This window comes from Patagioenas fasciata, chromosome 6 (assembly GCF_037038585.1).
Source record: "Patagioenas fasciata isolate bPatFas1 chromosome 6, bPatFas1.hap1, whole genome shotgun sequence".
Lineage (NCBI taxonomy): Eukaryota > Metazoa > Chordata > Aves > Columbiformes > Columbidae > Patagioenas > Patagioenas fasciata.
In genome coordinates, this window is record NC_092525.1 from 10,910,972 (window position 1) to 10,931,673 (window position 20,702).

General features: G+C 41.0%; 1 protein-coding gene across 1 annotated transcript in view; it reads left to right on the top strand.

Moving 5' to 3' along the window:
* The window catches only part of TESK2 (testis associated actin remodelling kinase 2), a 72,590-nt gene that overhangs the window by 34,143 nt on the left and 17,745 nt on the right, over positions 1–20,702 (top strand). The window contains exon 5 of the mRNA XM_065841744.2: positions 14,633–14,779. Within this exon, the coding sequence (XP_065697816.2) occupies positions 14,633–14,779 (147 nt within the window). The remainder of the gene's footprint in view (positions 1–14,632; positions 14,780–20,702) is intronic.

Consider the following 20,702-nt stretch of genomic DNA (forward strand, 5'->3'; position numbering starts at 1 on the left):
TAATAGACATCGCTTTGTCATTGGAAGGCAGAGTGGTACAGGTTTCTTCTCTTGCGTGTTTGAACATATGGGAGGATAAACACAGTGGATCACGCAGAACAGGTTTTTGCTTGAGAAAGGTGTTGATCGTATGTAACCCTTGGGTTTTTCCCTTTTGGCAACGTTTTACATTGTTTTAATTGTCCTCTCTCAAGTGGCTTTTGTTTTTAAAACTGTTGGGCAAGAAACAGTTTCTGTTTGCTTTTTTTTTTTCAAAATAAAAGTGGAATTGTTTAATTACAGACTACACTAGGACTTTGGCCTCGTTCTAAATCTGCAGTCTTATCAGTTTTGAATAGCCAATATTGCTTTCAAAGTTCTGCTCAAGCCAGAAGCTGTGGCATATGCCTCTTCTGAAGTAGTTCAGTATCTATCCTTAGAGTCACAGAACGGCTCAGGTTGGCAGGGACCTCTATCCCTGCAAGCACAGAGTTAAGAAACATTTAAGGAAAAAGTAGATGCTTTAATAGGTGCAGCACCCAGATGAGTTGGCAGGTATTAGACTGCCTTACTAACTTGGAGCTGATGGGCACAGATCTGCCGTGCTCATTTTCTGTAAAACCAGGAACTGGGTATTCTTTTCTCAGTATTCAGCTCTAATCTGTAGCTAGTGGTTTGTTTCCGTAGCTACGAAAATCTGCGGGGCTTCCTGCTGTACTCACATGTCTCTCCAACCTAATTTCAGTCTCTCCTTCAAGCCTCTCTCTGCTTTCCAACCATTTTCCTGATCTGACAAGTCTCTATTCGCTTCCATTTCTTAATTTCCTGGCACACAGCATCCTCAGGCTTGGAGGAGCCTGCAGAGCAGCACAGGCTCTGGTGTCAGTCAGCATGAGATGCTGCTGAGTGTTCAGAGACCAGATCTGAGTGGCTGCCAGGCCGTTAGCAGACAGCGTGCACTCCAGGGGACGTGGATCAGCCATGACTTAATAGCAATAGCATAGGATCTTACCCCATACACATTTACCGTGGAATGGATGCATGAACAAGCATCCATTTTAGACAGGAGGCAAACGAATTTGTTTGTTGCAGGTTCTATTACACCAAAGCAGGTAAAATGGCATACAGTCTAGCACGTAAAAGCCACTTAGCATCTTCTTGCAGACCTCAAATTATTTGTTGAATTCCGTTAAGGAGGTTTATCTGAATTTCTGACAGAGGTCAAGCTAAAATCTTGTTATAATTAGATGTATATATATATATGCACAGAATGAGTCATACAGCTTGATAATTCCTTCTTGAAGTAAATGAAAACCCTGACAACTGTATGTATAGAAGATGAGGAAGGGAGAGTTATTATGTGTTAATAGGGATATCTTGAGATTGCAGTTCTTCACAAACAATAGCTAATTGTTACAACAGAAGTTTTATGGCTATCAGTTCATACTGGATGATAGTAAAAAAACGCACAGATGCTCAGCCACCACAATCTGAAGCTGTAGCTTTACTTGCTCAGTGCAGTATCTGCCATGCATTGGAGCTTTTTTGGGCAGGGAGCAGGGCCGTGGCAGTGTGGGGGGAACATGTGGTGTGTGTGGCAGGAACACACAGTGTGTGATGGAGAGGTGGATGGGATCCTTTCAGCAGCTGGATCTGCTGTCTGCCTGACGTGCCTCTCCTACAGTCTTCCAGTCTTCTTGCTGCTACTACCTCGTCAGTCCTGCTTCCATCCCATCCATGGTGTGGCACTAGATGCTTCATGGGTGTAAGAGAATATTTGGGCAGCCATGATTGTAAGGTGCCGTATTTGTGCCATTGGAACAATGGTGAGATAACTGGAAGGGGCAATCCAGCCTTGCCCCGCACCCGACTCCTCCAGTGCATCCTGTTCAGTGGCATCTGCTTATCAGCTGCCTCGCATGCTGCACCTCACAGGTGCTGTGTGCAGGAAAGCGCCTTGAAGTCTGAAACATTTCCTGGGTGCTCAGAGTGGCGTTGGCTGCAATAATGCACACTGGCAATGTACGGTAGGGACAGCAGACTTTAATGCAGGCGTATGTGGCAAAAGGTGCTGTAAGAAAAATCTTGGCTGCTGCTTTAACTTTTTTAAGAGAATCTACAAAATTATTTGAACTTTTGTGCATTTTCAGTTCAATTTTTTTCTTAACAGCTGTGTCATAAACCTCAGGAACAAATTGAGTATGGAAATCCTTCCAGACATGTTAATTTTTGTCTTGGGCGAGATAATTGCTGTTGGACAACTTTGACATGTTGCACTGCAATAGCTTACTGAATTTAACACTGCTGTTTTTACCATCAACCACAATTCATTGTTTCGAGACAAGAATGCTGTTATGTAGCAGTTAGGAAAAGACTTTTTATTTTTCCTTCCTTGCACAGTGTATCCCTTTTGTACTTCTAAAGCTCGTCTTAATGAAAGAGCCTGTGGCTTTTGGAGAGAGAGGGTTTTTTTCAGTAAGTTTCCCTGTGATAACCGAAAACTTCTCTGCTTTTCCTCCCAAGAGCAACGATTTAAATAGATTATAAATGCAATTAGCAGAGTTAAATTGATCCTTATGATCTCTCAGCCAATTAATAGCATGACCTGTGGATTAATACCGTAATAAGTATCTACTTGGATGCTTTATGCTTTTTTGTCCTTAGTTCAGGTATTTTTTGTAACATCCATTAGAGCTACAGCTTCATTTTATATTCTCCCCTGGGAACAGGAAGAAGAGGAATAATTAGTGGTGCTGGAAAATGCCGAGGCAATCTGGGCCTTTACAGATATAAAGCACAAGTACCATAAGCGCAAGCTTAGCCTTTCCACAAGTGTCACAGGTGTCACGTCCCCTGTTAAACCATGGTTACTTTGTACCCCTTCTGGTATGGACTTGGGTGTTAGAACTGAATGTATTTAATTCCAGGAAGGTATGCTTTGATGATAAGAATGGTTATGTGGTATAAAACTAGAGTGCAGATTGCTATTATTTGCTTTCCCCTTTTGCTGCCTTCGTTGTAGGACTGGAAGTCCAGCCAGCGCACATCTGTGTTATTTCCTCTGTTAATTTGGTTGTTTGGCTTCATTAGCTTTTCCCTTACTGGGGTCGTTAGGAGTCAGGCCTTGCAGATACGTGCTTTGGGATCAAGAGAGAACCATTCATCTGGACCCTAGGGATTTGACCTCTAGAGAGCAGTAATGGTAACGTCGTCTGATGCAGCAGTGACTGAGGACTGTGCAAGAAGTTCACTGTAGGACCTGAGGAGCAGAATAAGGGCTGTGGCAGCAAAAGTAAGGCTTAAAACAGAGCAGGAGATAGCTCAGATGTTAGGAAAACTAGGCTAGTCTGTAATGTAAAAGGTGAGAAATAATTTCATTTCATTGCAACTCTTTTTCCAGCACTAAAAGAGAATAAATGCATCACATAAGATGTGTGTTAGGACTGTTCGCTATCTGTATAGTGCTTTGTTTCTGTTCTTGAGAAAACATTTATCTCGCCACAGAAAAATTGTTGCAAGCTAATAGGTATTTAGGAACGTTTAGTTAATTCTGTCATTGTTTTTTAAAAGACATAGAACGGTGTTGTCTTTTTACTTTGGGCAACAGAGTTAAGATGGACCTACAAGATGCAAAAATCCCTTTTACTGTGTGCCAGCTTACTGGCACGTGCGAGTATCAGCTCAGGAACAAGGACAGAAAGGTAGGGCTCTTGCCTGTGTTTTCTGCTTCACTGTGCTTGAACAGCAGGGCTAAGTTAGGAAGAACTGAAAGTATCACCTTTTTTGTCACATACAGCAGCTGTCTTGCCAAAAGGAAGCAAGACTTAGGTAACAGGGGCCTTTTTAGAGCTTCTGAGTTAGCAAAGAGAGCTTTAGAGTTGGGAGAGTTAGGAAGCTTCTGTTTATTTTCCAAAATAAATGTGTTTATAACATGGTAAACCAAGTCTCTAGCAATATGTTTTTAAATGTCAAAACCCCTGAATCTTTAAAGTGATAAGCCTTGGGATATGCTTCAGATTTCTTATATCAAAGTATAATTTTTAGCTTTTGCTTAAATTGTTGTGACATTAAAGAAAAATAAATTGAATATTATGTACTTGTATGTGTGTGCATATCTGAAATAAGTTATTTGTCCAGGACCACATGTAGATCTAATGCTTTTTATTGTTCCTGTATAGCTTGCAAAATGATTCCTCATACATCTTTGATAGTTTTGAAATGCAGTTCTAATACTTGCCAGCACTTGAGCCACATTTTGTCTGAGTTTTTGAACTCTTCAAAGCATATGGGCTGTCAGTTTCAGTTTTACTGTAACAGTTCACTTAGGTTCTCAATTTAATTTATAAAAAGTGGCTGAATGCACTCTGGTACCAATCTATGTACCTTGCAAGTGAGATTCGAGTTAGGCTGGTTAATGGTAGAATTAAACCTGACTCATCTGTATGCACCACTAGATGCAAAATTAATTCTGAACATGGTACACGAGTAAATGAGACTGTTCAAACTAAGTAGAGTTTAAAAAGCTTATAGAAAAGGGAGGGTAGTGTTGGTATTTGGAAAATGTCACACTGCTTAAACTTTATCCAATGATTTTAAGGTTTTGTGAGTTAGTTGGTGACACAAAAAGCAGTGTGTCTGAGACTCTGAAGTTATTTCACAGAAGTTAAGACAAAGTACATATTCTTTACTTTGTTTATATTATTTTCCTTGGGAACCAAATATTTTTGTGAATTAGTTAAAAGGAAAAAAAAATACTTCAGTCCCAAACACAGCTTGATGTGCTGCACACACCAAGAGAGTCCATTTAAAATCACACGAGGGGGCCTGGCTTTCAATGACAGGAGGCAGGAAATTTAGCGTTCTGGCTGAAATTCCATCTCCAGTTCATATTCTTGCAGCCTGATGTCGTGGCATACGTGGTGAGCTTGACCCTTTAGTTCTTTCTCCAGCAGAAATGGTATAGACCTCTGCAGGAGTTTCAGCTTGGTCTGTCTCATTTGTAGCTTTGCAGTTTTGAGTGCTTCAATATCCAAAGTCAGGTTCTTGGGAAGCATGGAAAGGACCCTATTTAAGTGAGGTGATCTTTCAGTCTTCTTTTCCTACATCTGATGCCTATTTAATTTTTCAGAAATGAAAGCTAACAGTCTGATTCCACTCATTGAAGACCCGTAAGCAACAGAGGATTTTTTTTAAGACTTAGCTTCAGTTTGATGGGTAGTTAAATGCTGCCATACCTGGTTGCAACACTTGTTCTGAGGACAGGAGGAAGCTTTAATTACTGAATTTGTGTGTTTTTCTGTGATATGATTTGACCAATTCCCCCAAAATGCATCTTTTTAAAGAGACTGATTTGCTCTCATGTACATGTGCAGAATTAGAATAAGAAGAGCGGTTCACGTGGGTCCTTACTTTACAGAAAGGTGGAACTGATTCTCAAAATCTGCAGTAAAAAGCTTAGTTGTGGGAAACAGAAAACCGCCAAAAATCCTGGCTTACGGAGGATGCAAGCTGGCCTCATGGGGGAAGGGCTGGCAGATCAGTTAAAGGAAAACCCTACAGTGGGTTCGTGGTGACCAGGTAAATTAAACACATCGGGGACAACTCTGCAGCAAAAATCTCCTTCTACCGAAAGCAGACAAGCAATGGAAGCTGTGTAAGCACCGCACTGTGCTGAGGGCACGGGGAAGCTGCGAGATGCATTTGCAATGTGTGGTTGGGTGAGAAGGGTGGATTCTCACAGAGAAGAAAGTTCAGCTGTAAAAGGTACTATAATCAGAGACACTAAAGAAATCTTCATGCAAAGACAGAAGCCAAGACTTCAAAAATGTGAGCTGAACTTGAGGCGCACATTCTATATTTATGCATGCAGATGCTAGATCAGAAGTGATGAGCAACCAGTTATTTCAGGAAGAGCTTCTAGACATGCAAGCTTCTGAATTCTAGTCTTTTTAGATCTTGGCTACAGAGGCTATATGTTGGATTTAATTCCTTTTTGCTCCTCTTGTGGGAGAATGATTGACTTGTTTCATCACTTTAGAGCCTGTAATAGTGCACAAGAAACTTTTTAAATTTATATTTTATATGAGATAGTTGCATCTAAATATCTTGTGTTCTGAGGAAGGCTTGCCAAATATCTTGCTGGTGGTAACCTCTTCTTCCTCCTTAGAATGTCTGCAGAATAGAAGAAAGATAAGAGGCAGCTAATGTTGAACTGCAAACAGCAAGCTCCATTGTCTCATTACTTCTCTCCCTTCTCTGCATGTGTGGCACACACACGTGCCTGGGGGTGCATGTGTATTGTGTGGGGTTATTTGGGGGTTGGTGTGTGTGGAATTTCTAGTATCAGTGTTTTAACACTCATTGGAAGCCTGTTGGACCGTTTACCATTGTCTGAAGCAAAAAGTAAAACCATTATTGAACTGTAACCACTGCAATTGTTTTATTGTTACTTTCTGATATCCTGGAAATATGTCTAGGTTAATAAGAATGAGAAGATGCAACTTACTTCTCAACTGTTATGGTATGAGGTGGAGAGAAGGGAGGAGAACTGAATACTGCCTTGAAGACTAGATTTTCCTGTTACTTGTGTGTATGAAAAGAAGCAATCCAAATAGATTGTGATTTCTTCTGTATTTTCCAGTAAATTCAGTTTGCTGGTTGCACTTTCTCTTTTTTCCCACCCCCTGCCTCTTCGCCCTGGACCCCAGGAAACATAATCGTGAATTAACAAGTGTTTTGCAGTTTCACTTCCTCACTTTGCTCACCAGCCATCCGAACCATTCAGAAGCCTTTAACGTTTGCTCCTGCACATCGCTATTAATAAGGGATCTTGCTGCATTCTATGTTTGCCAATAAAATGTTTGAGCACCCTCAGATGTAAATGGACATTTTGACACAGCTGAAGTGTTGACGCTTGGAAAAGTACTCTGAAACAGCTCACAAGTTTGTACCATGAGAGGTGTTTGTGTGCTATAACTTTTGCACCCAGTAGATCCTTGTAGCTGTTTTACAGGCTTCAAAAAACGAAGCAAACAGGTTATTTATCTGGAACCTTGCGGACGTATAATCCGTGGGTTGCTGCTGCTGGTATCTTTGTGGGAAAGGTGAGAAAGACCTTTTCTTAAAGAAGAGGCTCCTTGTCAGGGGCTACAGCTTGTGTCTAGGCAGAACTGAGTGTGTGGTGTGTTCAAATGCTGTCACTACAGATAGAGCCTTCTGCTCTTAGCAGAAGTGTTACTGGAGAAGTGCTGTTTCTCTTGCCGATGTCAGCAACAAGGTCCTTTCTCTTCTGTGCCTGCGTGCTAATTTATGCCATTGCTATCTCACCGTATCCCAGATTCTTATCTGCACTGAAACTAGGCTCTGCTTAGAATCCAAATGGTTGTGACTTCAGATTATAAGTGCAAGTTTTTTGTTAGACCTTCATTGCTTTTTGTTTTTTCTGCAAATATAATTACAGGAAAAATGGTTATCAACGTCAATTTGTGTGTAGATATACTGGGAGTGTTTTCCGGTTCCAACAAAATAAGCTGATTTCCTGAAGGATTTTAAACCTGAATATGACTAAGGGAGCGTCCATAAACCTTACTTCATAAATGTGGGTTGCAATAGTGCGTTGTTGCTATGTGACTGCCGTTGAAGCCTTAATCACAGTAATCCAGTTCTAGCAGCAGGCAAGCAAGTGAACATTAGATTTTGATTGAACGGAATGACAGGAAAGGGGTAAATTCGTCATGCTGACCATAAGAGCTGTTGGATGTAGAGAATGAAAGGAAGACTAATCTTGCCATGTTCTTTTGATGCCAGCACTGAAATGTTTGGAATGCAACAAATGGGTTTTAGTTACAGCTCTTTCCTGAGTCAGTGCATGTTAATTCTTGTTTGCCCTTATAAAATAAGCCATGCCTGTACTTGCCCTTTTAGAAGGAGGAGCAAGTGAATTGATCAATGCCACAGCTGACACAGAATTATTAAAACCAGAGGTAGATCTGTTGTGTTTGTTGGCTTTTTGGATCTGAGTTCTGATGAGCAAGCAGCCCATGGCAATTGCACAAGGAAGCTTGCCCTCTCCTCTGTGAACAACTGACACTTTTTATCGCGAGATTATTTTAATCCCGTAATGATTAATGCCTTTAACGAAAGTACATAATTTTTTATCAAAGAACAGAATTGTTTGTATTGGTTGAAAAGTGGAAGAGAAATGGACTTTAGGTTACGGACTTTTTTCCCCTTGGTTTTCAGCAACTGAGGAGCAGGAAAGTGCCCTTACGAGGAACGCTTTTGGCTTTTCTTCTGTCCTTTCAATCAGGTTGTTTTTCCAAGCCACTTGAGCCCTTCTGGTCTCTCATGCAACAGTCTGAGTTTTGTTCTGAGATGTGCTTGCTTCACCTGTGTGTTCTGACTCTTTCAGTGCTTGTGTTTTTCTTCCTGGCAACATGAGTTCACCTGCTGTCCAAAAATATACCCGCGCAGCCCACATTAAACATCCAGCTTGGTCTGCTTTAATGTTTTATTTTGTTTGGTGCAATCAATGTGTTAGATATGTAATGGAAAGGGAAGGTTACTGCTCAGAGGTGCTTGAGTGAGGTGGTTTTGTAGATTTTTTTTTTAACTTCAAAACCAATTCCATTTGATATGATAGTGAGTGTATCAACATTTAGTATCTCATATTGTAGTTTTGAACATACTGATACTGTCTTTCTTTTCCAGTTCTGAACAGCTGAAGCTAATGAAAATGGTTGGGGGAAACAAGGAGATTTCCAATCCTCCCACGGTAGCCAATAATGCCAGTTGTGGCAGAAGGGTGATACTGGCTTGTTGTCTTGCAGCCAGAAGCCTTCAAAGTAGTCACTTAGAGTGTGCTGAGTGTAACATATGACTGTTATATGAGAACTGCAGACTGGGTTGTGTCCTCCTTGAAATGGGTAGTTTATTTATTTTTTAACTTTGCAGAAATCCGAATGGGTGAAAAGACCTCAACTTTATTTTATTTGGCACCAGAGTTACCGTCTTACTTCCAGCATTAGAAATGAAACAAATATGCAAGTTGTATCTCTTTTGACACTGCTTCAATGTATTTGTCATAGATGTCTGCATTGTTACTTTGCTTTTCAGGTATCCCTTTAGAGTCCAAGGCTGTAGTTTGGCTTTTGCTCTGACATCTCTCTTACTTTTCCACACTGCAGGTGCTAGAGCTGTGATTCTAGTTTCTCTTTCCTCCTGATTCTCTGCCTGTTTTCTTCAGTGGGCTTCTCCAGTGTGTTCATTCATTGCTATCTCAGCGTTTGTCTTGCAGTGTTTTGGGTCCTGGGAGCTCTTATTCTTTACTTACCTCATTCTGTCTGTCATCTTAAATGCAGTCTGCGCAGCTGCTTTTCTTAACCACTTAATGCATTGCCTTTAACATTTGGGCTACTGAAGAGGGGTGTCTTGTGGTTTTGTTGCTTTTTTAAATGGCAGGCAGTAACATTAAAAGCTGAGTAAATAGCAGGCCAACTTTCTTCTGCCTTTCCTATGCAGTATGTGGTGACTTATTTATATTAAACATGCATATTGAAACAGCATTTGTTTTCGAAGTAGCATTGAAAACTCTTTGCAACTCCCTTAAGTCTTCCCACTTGGACTTGACACTATTTGGAGTCTTTGTTTTTGAACAATAACAGGTGAAATTGTGTGAATTATGCGCCTTTTTTTTAAAAGCTTTTAATTCTCGTATTAGTGTGTTGATAACATTATTTTGAATTTTGAAGGCTAAAATCTGACAGCTCAAGTTCGGTATTAGTCTCTTGAAAGCACTAAGCTGTAACATCAGAAGCCTTTTCAAGTCTCTTTGATCCATAAAGCACATGTGCTTGGCTGAACTTCTGGGTAACTTGGCCTTTAATGAAGCTACTGCTGTCTTTCCTCATAAGGTTTAGGAGAGGTGTAAGAAATACAGTTGTGCTGGACTTATGTTCTAGCAACAGAAGAATGAGCTCTTACCATGGATAATTTGTTTTTAGAATACTTTTGTGGGTTAAAATGCCAGGGTCTTTTAAACCAGTATTCAGTTTGCTGTGTTTAGTTGTAGTAAATGTAGTAAACAACCTAAAGCAGTTACTTTCAGATGCTGGCAACCAGATAAACTGACTGTTGGTGTCCTGTTACATGACAAAAAGCTAGCAGTGGAAATAATGGGTAGCTGTTTCACTGCAACCTGATGATACAGAGTCTGAAAAGGTCTGAACACTGCTCCATTTAGCTGTGAGGTCTCTATGAAATGTGGTGTCCTTTGCCTTCATTGTTGTAGCCCGACCAGATCTCTGCTCCAGTTGCTTGTACACTTATGCAATGGTGGTTGTTGTTGTCGGAGAATAATGCTTTGAGATGTTGTGTGCACTGTAGCCTTACTGTACCAGCACTGGAATGTTCCAGGGACAAATTAAAATCCATATTCTCTTTGGAAGAGGTGTGCTCACCATCCTTTAGGATATACTGACCACACAGAGCTGGCTTGTGCCAGTAAGAGATTGAGAACAAGTGTTTTTCCTTCAGTTGCGCTGGCAATCAGGAAATAATGTTTATAATGTTGTGTCTGTTTTGAAAAGGCATTGTTGAAGGGCTCTGAAAAAATAGGCCATTGTGCTGGCTGTTTGCATTATCAGCCTGAATGACTGGAAGAATTGGATTACTTATGTGACAGTGAGAGCGCACTGAACTCTTTCTTGCCTTAGGGACAATTCAGGACTCTGCAGGCAAATATTACCTGCTGGCCAGCTAAAATCTGCGATCAGCTAGAGCCTTGAAGGTGTCTCTAGGAAAATCTTGTTTCAGTTGTTCACCTGATGATTAACCTGCTGTGCTTCATAGGAGTGCACTAGAAATTAGAGCCAAAGCCATAACTCACATCTCTAATAAAAGTGGTCTGAGCACTTGCTGGATGGCAGTTTGGGATAAGGGGCCTCGTGGGCTTTGTGGATGTGCCAGGGTCAGGTTTGATCCTGGCCGTGTGTGTCAGTTTTCACCCAGTCCATGCTGGTATCCAGTCCTTGCAGCTAAGATTGGTGCATGACACTGCAAGCCAATTTGACTGGAAGGGCGCTGGGGGAATAGATACTTAACTAACATAGCCGAAATGGATCAAATGAGTGGGCTACTTTATTGAAAAGGAAAGCATGAGCATGCTCAAAATAATAACTAGCTACTGTCACATTTCAGTATGTATCATAGAATCGTGGTATGTAAGTCAATACTCCTTCAGTATGTATGTCAATACTCTTATGGGTTGCTTGTTTGTTTCTGGAGCAGTTACTGTCATGGTATGGCATGGTTTAATCCTAACCCAGATAGAAAGCCAGCGATTCCCTTCCCACTTGCATTCTTTTGCCAATAAATTCAAGCGTGGTAGTGCTAAATGGACAGTCTGTTATTGCCCTGTCAGAAAGGTGAAATATTTTGAGATATTTCATAAGTGTCACATTATAATAAGGTTATTGAGCTAGGTGCATTAGTGCCTTCTGTTCCAGGCTGGCCAATATTGTTCTGATTTGAATACAACTGGATGAGAAATGGTATTCACACTGTTCCAAGGAGGCTGGGAATATATGAAAAGTTAACGTAGAAATCTTATCAACCATTTTATTTTCCTTACGCATGCTAGCAACTTGCGATTTAAAAAAGAATCTAATTCTATTGAGCTTTTTTATTTTTCTTGAGTGCTCTATGAAGGTCATCTAGCTCTCCTAGGGATTCAAATAAAAGCAATGAGAAAGAAAGATCAAAGCTGGAAAAGCTCAAAGCAGCATTGTTTCCAACACTGACTCAGGTTGGCTGCAGCTCTGCCTGGTTGGTCTTGAAAAATCTCCAAGGATGGAGGTGGCAAAGCCACCGAGCGACCGGTCCCAGAGCTGCTCCGCTCTCCTGACATGCGAACTCTGAGCAGAAGGGCCAGGTTGTTTTGGATCTCTGGCTTGCACCAGCCTGCAATTTCCAGTTTCCAGCGTAGTCATCTGATCAACTCCCTCCCCCCAGCTGCAGTGCCTGGGCTATAGAACTCCTAAACATTTGATTTTTATCATTGCTGTGTTAAGTCTTGTTTGCCTTGGTTTTGGAGAAGGGCCAGCAGGCATTTTGTTTTGCAAAATGATATGAACTAAGCACAAACTTCTGAGTATTTTTTTTTAATTTCAGCATAAAAGAGAGCAGTTTGATTAAAAAATTTTACTATTTAATAGCAATACAGTGCATTTTAAAATGTTAGTCAGATTCTTCTCTAAAGAGTTTTCCTCGCCTAATTGTAAAATACAGATACTTTTTGCCTGTTTCATCTAGAAATAGTCAATACAAGGAAGCACTCTGTTTCTCTGTATCTTATTTTGAAATCCTTCCCTGTGTATCATTGCACTCTTTCTCCTGCTGTTAGTTTAATGGAAAAGATATGAAACAGCATCTTGAAGTAGTCAAAAGAACATGAAACTGCTAAATATTGGAACATTTCTTAGACCCAGGCACCTTCTGTGGGATTTCCTCCTTTGATATGAGAAGGTAGCTGCTATCTAAAGTCTGGCTCAGATTTGAGCTAATTAATCATCTTTGAAGAACATCTCAGTACAAAGAACTCTTGTACTCACCCTTTACTTCAGTTGTTGCTCAAGGACAAAAGGTGGATGCACAGCACTGTGATCAGGCCAAGGTTCATGTTTAAAAGTACACAAGCAAATGCTGAGGGTGAGGCTGCTTAGTGCCCAAGTGTCTGTGTGTGGCATGGCCAGCAGTTGACGGAACTTGAGAGCGAGCGAGCAGTGGAGCCCCACACCCTTTGAGCTGTTCTGGTAAGATTTATGACAGTTAAAACTGGCATGTGCCTCATCTTCCCCAACAATGTAACCTCATTAAATAGTTGGTAGTGAAACTATCTGCTGGAAAAGGTTTTCAGAATTCACTGTTGAGCTCTGAGCTCACCAGGGTCTGACTGTAGGGAAGAAGCTGGTTTTTGGTAGACTGTTCAGGAGGAGCCATGACCCCCAGACTTACTAGTAGTGCCTGGTTTATGTGTGCTTTTTCCTTGCTATAATGTAGTCTGAGCAGATCAGCTGCATCCACACTGCATGGTATGTGGTTCATGTTTACCTTGTGCCTCAAGCTCCAAGACACAAAGCAGCCTAACAAAATACAAGCAAGTTCAAAGTTTCTGAAATAACAGTTGCAATTATGATTTTTATTTCAATGTGATAACGATGGCACATGTTTTGTCTGGGTGAGTGACACGGGAAAGTGCAAAGCCTCTTGAGAGAGTCACAGAATCCCAGAATGTCAGGGATTGGAAGGGACCTGGAAAGCTCATCCAGTGCAATCCCCCCATGGAGCAGGAACACCCAGCTGAGGTTCCACAGGAAGGTGTCCAGGCGGGTTTGAATGTCTGCAGAGAAGGAAACTCCACAACCCTCCTGGGCAGCCTGGACCAGGCTCTGCCACCCTCACCATGAAGAAGTTTCTTCTCAAATTTAAGTGGAACCTTTTGTATTCCAGTTTGAACCCATTACCCCTTGTCCTACTGTTGGTTGTCACTGAGAAGAGCCTGGCTCCGTCCTTGTGACACTCACCCTTTATGTATTGGTAAACATTAATAAGGTCACCCCTCAGTCTCCTGTTCTCCAAGCTCCAGAGCCCCAGCTCCCTCAGCCTTTCCTCACACAGGAGATGCTCCACTCCCTTCAGCATCTTTGTTGCCCTACAGTGTTGGAGAGCTGTCTGGCACAGGGGAGCAAAATTGGTGCAGCCTGCCGCAGCGTTACATGCTTGGACCAGGCTTGGGAGCAAAATATCGTGTCTGCTTTGCTTGGATTTTCTTGAGAGAATTCACTGCATTTCTGCCAGGTTTTCCTTCCAGAGCGAGCTCATCTTTTTGCTGTTTTGCTGGTGAGGGGATGGACTAGAAGTGAAACAAGAAGCTTCTCAAACATGGTGTAGCTACTGTTATGGTATAAAGATTCTACACATAAAGCGTAAGCCCAGTGTTGCTGTAATGATTATTTGAGCAGTGGAGCTGCCATGTCTTAACCCTGGGTTATATTACTTAGCATCATTTGCGTTCTGCTTTGTTTCAATATCTCTCATAGCATTTATCTTATGTTTAATGCAGGTTCCTTTTCATGAGGGCTACTGTTTGATGGGGAATCAGGTTGCTGATTAGGGCTTGTAGATACAGCAGTGAAAAAACGTAACTTACAGCAACATGTAATATTTTTCTCTGCTGCTTCAGGTTAGGGAATCGATATCTGGGAACTTGATCAGGCTCTGTGACCTACTCTTGGATACTTAGCCCTCTCTTTGTTGACTTACTCCATATGAGAGCCAGCTCTTCATCCTTTTTGCCCTTACTTTCCTCACGCTGAAATGAGAGGGTGATACTGTATTGTAGGTGTTTCTGAAGGGTCTGTTTAAATACCAGTATTTAAATAGCATAGAGTTAACATGGTGTGGCTGTGGCATGCATCTTTAACATAAATAAATGCATTGGTACAGGTGGTGAAGGGGAACATTTTTAACCTATTTTGATCTGCAAACTTTTTTAGTGTGTAACTGAGCTGAGGACACTTGTGTAATGATGAATTTTACTTTCCTAACAACATATGAAGCTCAATAATTAATTACAAATGTTGCTTTGTCTTTTCAGTACATCAACTGTGGTAACCTGGAACAGCTATTAGACAGTAACCAGCATCTGCCCTGGACGGTGAGGGTGAAACTGGCGTATGACATTGCTATGGGGATCAGTTATCTTCATTATAAAGGCATTTTCCACAGAGACCTTACATCCAAGGTACTTGTTGCTTCTTTCTTCTCCTTCCAGCAAGGAACTGCTATTATATAAGGTGTAATCTAAGACATTTTGAAAAACAAATTGAAATACAGTTTATAGGATTGAAACTTTCCTTAGAACACGTTGACAATTTGTGTGGGAACTGAGAAATAACTATCCTGAAAGAAGGTAATTCCTTAAGTGAATTCAGATTAGGATTTCTCACAAAGCAGCTGCAGAGTGTTTTAGTTCTGACTTATGGTTCAGTGAGGTATTTAAATGCCTGGATAATTCAGCATAACAATCTAACATTTGGAACAGGTCAATCATATAAAGAAACCAAACTGAGGAGGTTATTACAAACGCACTTTAAAATCTCCTGATTGTTTTTGTTTCCCTTTGTGTCTTGCAAATCTTCAGTAGGAAGGCTGACTTTTCCTTACTAACTCAGGATTAAGTGTTGTCCACAATCCTGCTACGTATTTCTTTCATTTCTAAAGCCAGTAAGGGCAAAATGTTTAACCTAAAATTTTGAGATTTCAAAACTGCCTCCAGAATGCTGTTTCAATGGCAGAGTTTTCAGTGGATGTAGATTATTTTTTATTATTTTTTTATAACTGCTTTGGTGACAACTTGTATGCATTTTATTGACTGAAGCAGCTAGCTAATTCAAGCTCAGCTAGAAATACTGACACAGGAGCACTAAAGCTCTGTAAACAAATTGCCCTTGTATTCACAATGGGTCTTGCCACCCATTGCAGCCTGTGCTGAGGGCTTTGCTGTCCTGTCTGTCCTGTTGTCTGGAGCTAATGAGCTGGTCTGAGCTCACTGGCCACTTACATGAAAGTACTCCAAAATAGTTCTTAGGAAGATGTCATAATGTCACATCCAGAAGAATGTTATCTTAGCCTAGGAGGAACTATTTTTAAAGATTAGGAATGGCTTTTAAAAATATAAACATAGCACAGTGTGTTTGCAAATTCAAGTGATTACTAGTCCTACAGCCAGTTTTAGTTTTTTCAAAGCTACCTCAGTGCTTCAGATTAAGAATGTACATTTAGCCAAGTGGGAAAAATATAGTTCAACTGGTAGGTAAAAGAAGTGTTTCAGTGAAGTAGTGAATCACTTCCTCGAGTGTCCTTTCAAGTGAGAAGTGCTGAATTCTACAAAGAATATCAAATTGATGAAAAATGACCAGACTTGGAGTCATGTCACTTTGACATGATGGGCTCAGAAAGCTCGTACTGTGCTGGCTAGTCATACGAAAATTCATTTCCTGAGACCTCTGTGAATGCCTTTGTTCCAAGCTTTACATAATTGTATGTGATTCTCTGGAGCTGCCCCACCAATGCTTCAGTGTCATCTGTTGTTGAACGTCAATTGTTCAGAAAATGCAGCGGCTGGGAGGAGTGCATGATTTCACTGCAACAGCAAACCCATCGCTGGCCACAGGAAGTAGTAAGAGATATTTAAAACTAAGCAAACAAACCAAACCCTCAGAATTTACTGACAGTTGTGATGTATTCGGATGGTTCTTAGCACTAAAGTTATGGTATCTGTGTGGGTCACGTTGGAAGCTGTCAGGACACAAGTTGAAGTCATCAGCTCTATTCTGTATTTTCCAGTTTCTTGTTTCTTTTGGGGTGGTCTTTTTAAATTTAATTTGCTATATTTTTGAGGTCACGTATGCACTTGATTGTTCTGTTTGGGATGGGAAGCAGTTGAAACACCTGGCCTTAAGCGCCCAGGTACTTGTGAATTTTATTAATGTATTATTGTATTGATGAAATATACTTTGAAATGAAATCTGTTGGGCAAATGACTCTCCTTTTAGGAAACTGTTTGCCCTGCTGGACAGCCAAGTTTTAAAGTTGTCACTTTGCTCCTAAGCGAAAAAAAAATTTAAAAATATAACCACCACAGCAAAAACCTGTTACCAAAATTTTCAGCTCTTAGATTGTGGCTTTTGGCTACTACGTGAGGAGATGCCTTGTATTTTACCAGGTTTGTAGTGGTGGGGGGATGAGTCAGCTTCTTTCTTACTAGTGCATAGTCAATGTGTGAGCAAACTGAAGGAAGATGTGATGGGCTCTTTCCTTGGGACAGAACTTGTGGTCTGGATTGAACAAAGGCAGATTCAATACTGCTCTATGTTGTCCTTCTTTCTTTGGTAAACTTTAGCAATTGATGTAATGGCTTTATTAATCAAATTAAAGACAAGAATTTAGACATCTGCAAAGATAGAACAGACACTGATTTTGCAGGGTGAGAGGGGTACTTTTTTCTAGGAAACTTGCTGGTCTTGACTGAATTATTAACCGAACGAAACAGACTTTCTGTGCAGGAATGTCTCCATGCTTTACCTATTACACTTAACACAATAGCCCACTGCACATTATCCCTCTAATAGGAATTTTACTATAAAAATTATTTGGGATTAATTTAGAGCCATACTTCTGCCTTTCTTCTTCTCTTTCTGGCAAATTTCTAATTCCTAGAGCTTCCTAGAGCAGGTAGTGTGAATACATTAAGTTTATTCTGTCAGTTAGGGCAGCAGAGGAGTCTTGCTTTGCCAGTAGTACTGTATGTGTCTATGTACTGGATACATTAAAAACTTCAGGAATAGTTCCAATCTAAGGTTGAAAAATAAGTGGTTTTGACAATTAGTATACAGCAGGGTGATCCCTCTTTCTAATTGCACTGCGTGGAGAGTAGCAGAACAGCGCGGACGCTGCTGAAAGCCAGAGGGAGGAGCGGCAGAGAGGAGTAGATGTAGGTCACTCCAGTCGATGTGGCAGCCCTGACATCCCGCTGCTGCCCTTCCCGCTGCCCTCCTGTCAAAGAGAGAGGCAGCGCCGCTTAGAAGCGTGTTCTGCCCAGACAGCCGGTACTCACCCCTGTCGAGAGCAGCTCAGCCTGTGGCTCTGGGCCTGGGTGCTGTAGCTGATCAGGCTGCTCTGCCCTGATAGGCAGCAACAGCCAAACGTGAATCCGTCAGGAGGTAAGAACGGTCAGATGGGCTGTTTCCACCCTGCAGGTCTGTGGGCAGAGTGACTTGTACGTTTTATAAGCCAATAACTGTGGTGTCCTCACTTTTGACTTGTCATAAAGAGATTAATGCAGAGATTAAGCTGTAGATAGGTTATGACAACCAGCCTCGCTGGCTCATTCCCTGTCCCCTATCCATATCACTGCACACCCTGTGAATCATTTTTATTTGCGGTTCATTGTAATGTACACAAGGAAGATTTGTATTGTGTAATCATAAGGATTTTCTTTGTCTTTCAGTGATTCTCAAGGAGGTCTGGTTAGGAATTTTAACTCCAAGTCTTAGTCATTAAAATAGAAGTCATAATGTAACACATTGCAAGTGTTTCAGGAGGAGCCAGTAGATTGTGATCAAGTGTTTTTAATATGTCTTGGTTTTGCAACATTCTGGCTGTGGTTACCTACCATTAAAATAACAGTAATAAGAAGGCACAGGGAGGAAGTGTCCAGCCTGCAAGAAGAATATAGCAAAATCCTTTTGTACCTCACCCCTCAGAACATCTTACTGCTACACTTGTTTACACTGTATTTGCATTGCATTCAAAACCCTGCTCTGGGAGCACTGTGGATTTCCTTGGCAGCTTACAATGACTGCCCTAATATCAGTGAATTTATTCTTAGAGTATTTCTGAGATGAGGGAGGTGAATAAACTCAGCCTTATCAGAACAGATTAAAAGCAAGAATATTGGTGAATATTTGGTATGTGTTTAAAGATTTTGTTTGAAGATTTTGGCATTTGACACTTGTTTAAGTTCAAGGCAATATTCTCACTGACCTGAGAGGCAGCACTTATAGTCAGGTTTGACCCCTGGAGGCAGAGAAAGCACAAGATAAGCAACAATCTCAAAGATTTTGTTGAACTAGCTTGCTTGTCACACAATCCTCCTGTGATGCTGAGGAAAGTCAGAATCCAGACGCTGGGGTAACATTGCAGTGATCTTAACTACAAGCCAGAAGACCTTCATTTCCAGCCCAGTGTGGTGGGGTTGGTTTGGTTTTGGTGGTGGTTTGATTTTGTTTGGTTGTTTTCTTTTGTTTTGTGTTTTGTTGTCGTTGATGTTTTTTGTGGGGTCTTTTGTTTTTGTTTGTGTTTTGGTTTTTTCCCTCTATCTCTTCCCAGCCTTTCTTTCACCAACTGTTTCTGTGACGAGAGTGCCCAAAGTCCTGAAAATAGCGGCCCAAGTGTTTTATCTCCAGCCTCAATTCCCTGTCTCTGTGAATCCAGTGAGTGCACTAAAAGACACGGGTGCCAGGTGGAAAACTGTGTGATCATGTAATTAAGGATACTTATGCATAAGGGGAAGAATGTAAAAGTTATCACAGGAAGTTTTACATGCTATTTTTTGTGCAATTTTTTTTTATATAATATATGTTGTGTGTGACTTCCTAACAATTCAAAAAAAAAAGAGAAAAAACCATTATGAACTGCCCATTTTTCCAAGACTGATTGTATCTGCTCTGTGACTATCCGATCCTTTCTGCTAGCGTACAATGCCAGCCTCCGCTCAGGCTTTTCGTCCTCGTTCGAAGGCTTTTCCTCTTCTTTTTGCTCTCAGTTTCTGGCCCCCAACCTTATTGCTCAATCTCCTTGTCTGGCTGCCTGCAGTTACCTGGATGTATTTCTACGTTCTGGTCTTGAGTATGTGTAGCCATTTCTAACCCTCCCAGTGTTCTCCTGTTCCAGGTTAGTTCTGCTTCCCCACTACAACCACCTGTTTGCTATGCCTGTAGTTCTTAAGTCCTTGTAATAGTCTTCAAGTTTTTATCCCCTGTTTCAAGAGCCTGGTCTTGGTCCCTGCCAGCCCTGAGCCTGGACTGCTGCTCTGTCTTGTCACTTATTCACTCTTTCAAATTCTGCATGCAGCAGATGTCCTGTCCCAGTCTACGTTCTGCAGGGGTGGGGAAAGGTGCATCTTATAGAGGTCTCATGTTTCAATAGGCTAATATTTCTGAGGATTCTTTTATTTTCATTATTTCAAAATTTGCTTGCAACACATATTCTAAGTTTGTTCTCCCAAGCAGCTTGAGCTGTCTCAACTGACCCCCGCCCCCCCAAAACCCCATTACTCTTTATTAAAACCAAACAGGCAAACCTTGAAACAAATGCCTTTTAGTCTTGCAGAATGATTTACAATTGAAAACAAGGTCTTATAATCAATTTTAAGTTGTGAGCAGTTTTAGGGAATGTTGTGAGCTCCACTGATGATAAAATCTATGGAGAAAGTCTGATCTCTGGGTATGTGTATGTATATATATACAATGTGTGCGTATATACATGCATGCATACATGTGTGTATTCCTGCCAACATCTGCTTTCGCTTCACAGTAAATGTGTAATGGCTCAATCTTCTTTCATTGAGAGACGAGTAGTCTCAGTTACTACGGGACAGAATCACGCGCGTAAGCAATTACTGTGGGTTATCTGATGTAACATAAATTCACAGCCTTTAGGCTTGAAAATGACATACCCTGACTTCCTACCTTGTGTGCTGTTTGCTTGTTTAACGCAAAATAAACCAAAATAAACCACAGGCAATGAACAGAACCTTTGTGTGGGTCTCATGCTTGCTGCTGCAATTGTAAGGTCCCCTTTGTGCCGGAGTAAGCTCTCGCCTGGATATTTTGCACTGCAGGGGAGAGCTTGCGGTGAAAAAATCAGCTGTTCCAGATGATTATTTCTAATGCTAGCTGCGATAATAAACTTTTACTAGTACTTTGGGACCCATATGGAGCCTGTCCCTTAAACATAATTGTTTTAGTTTCAAAAGTGTATCTATATTGTAAACTTTTTCTTGTACATTTAATCATCAATGGTGTTCCTCATAGGGGATAGCACTTTAAAAATAGCTGATACATCTCAATTGGCCTTTAAGTATTTTAATTCGATAACAGTCA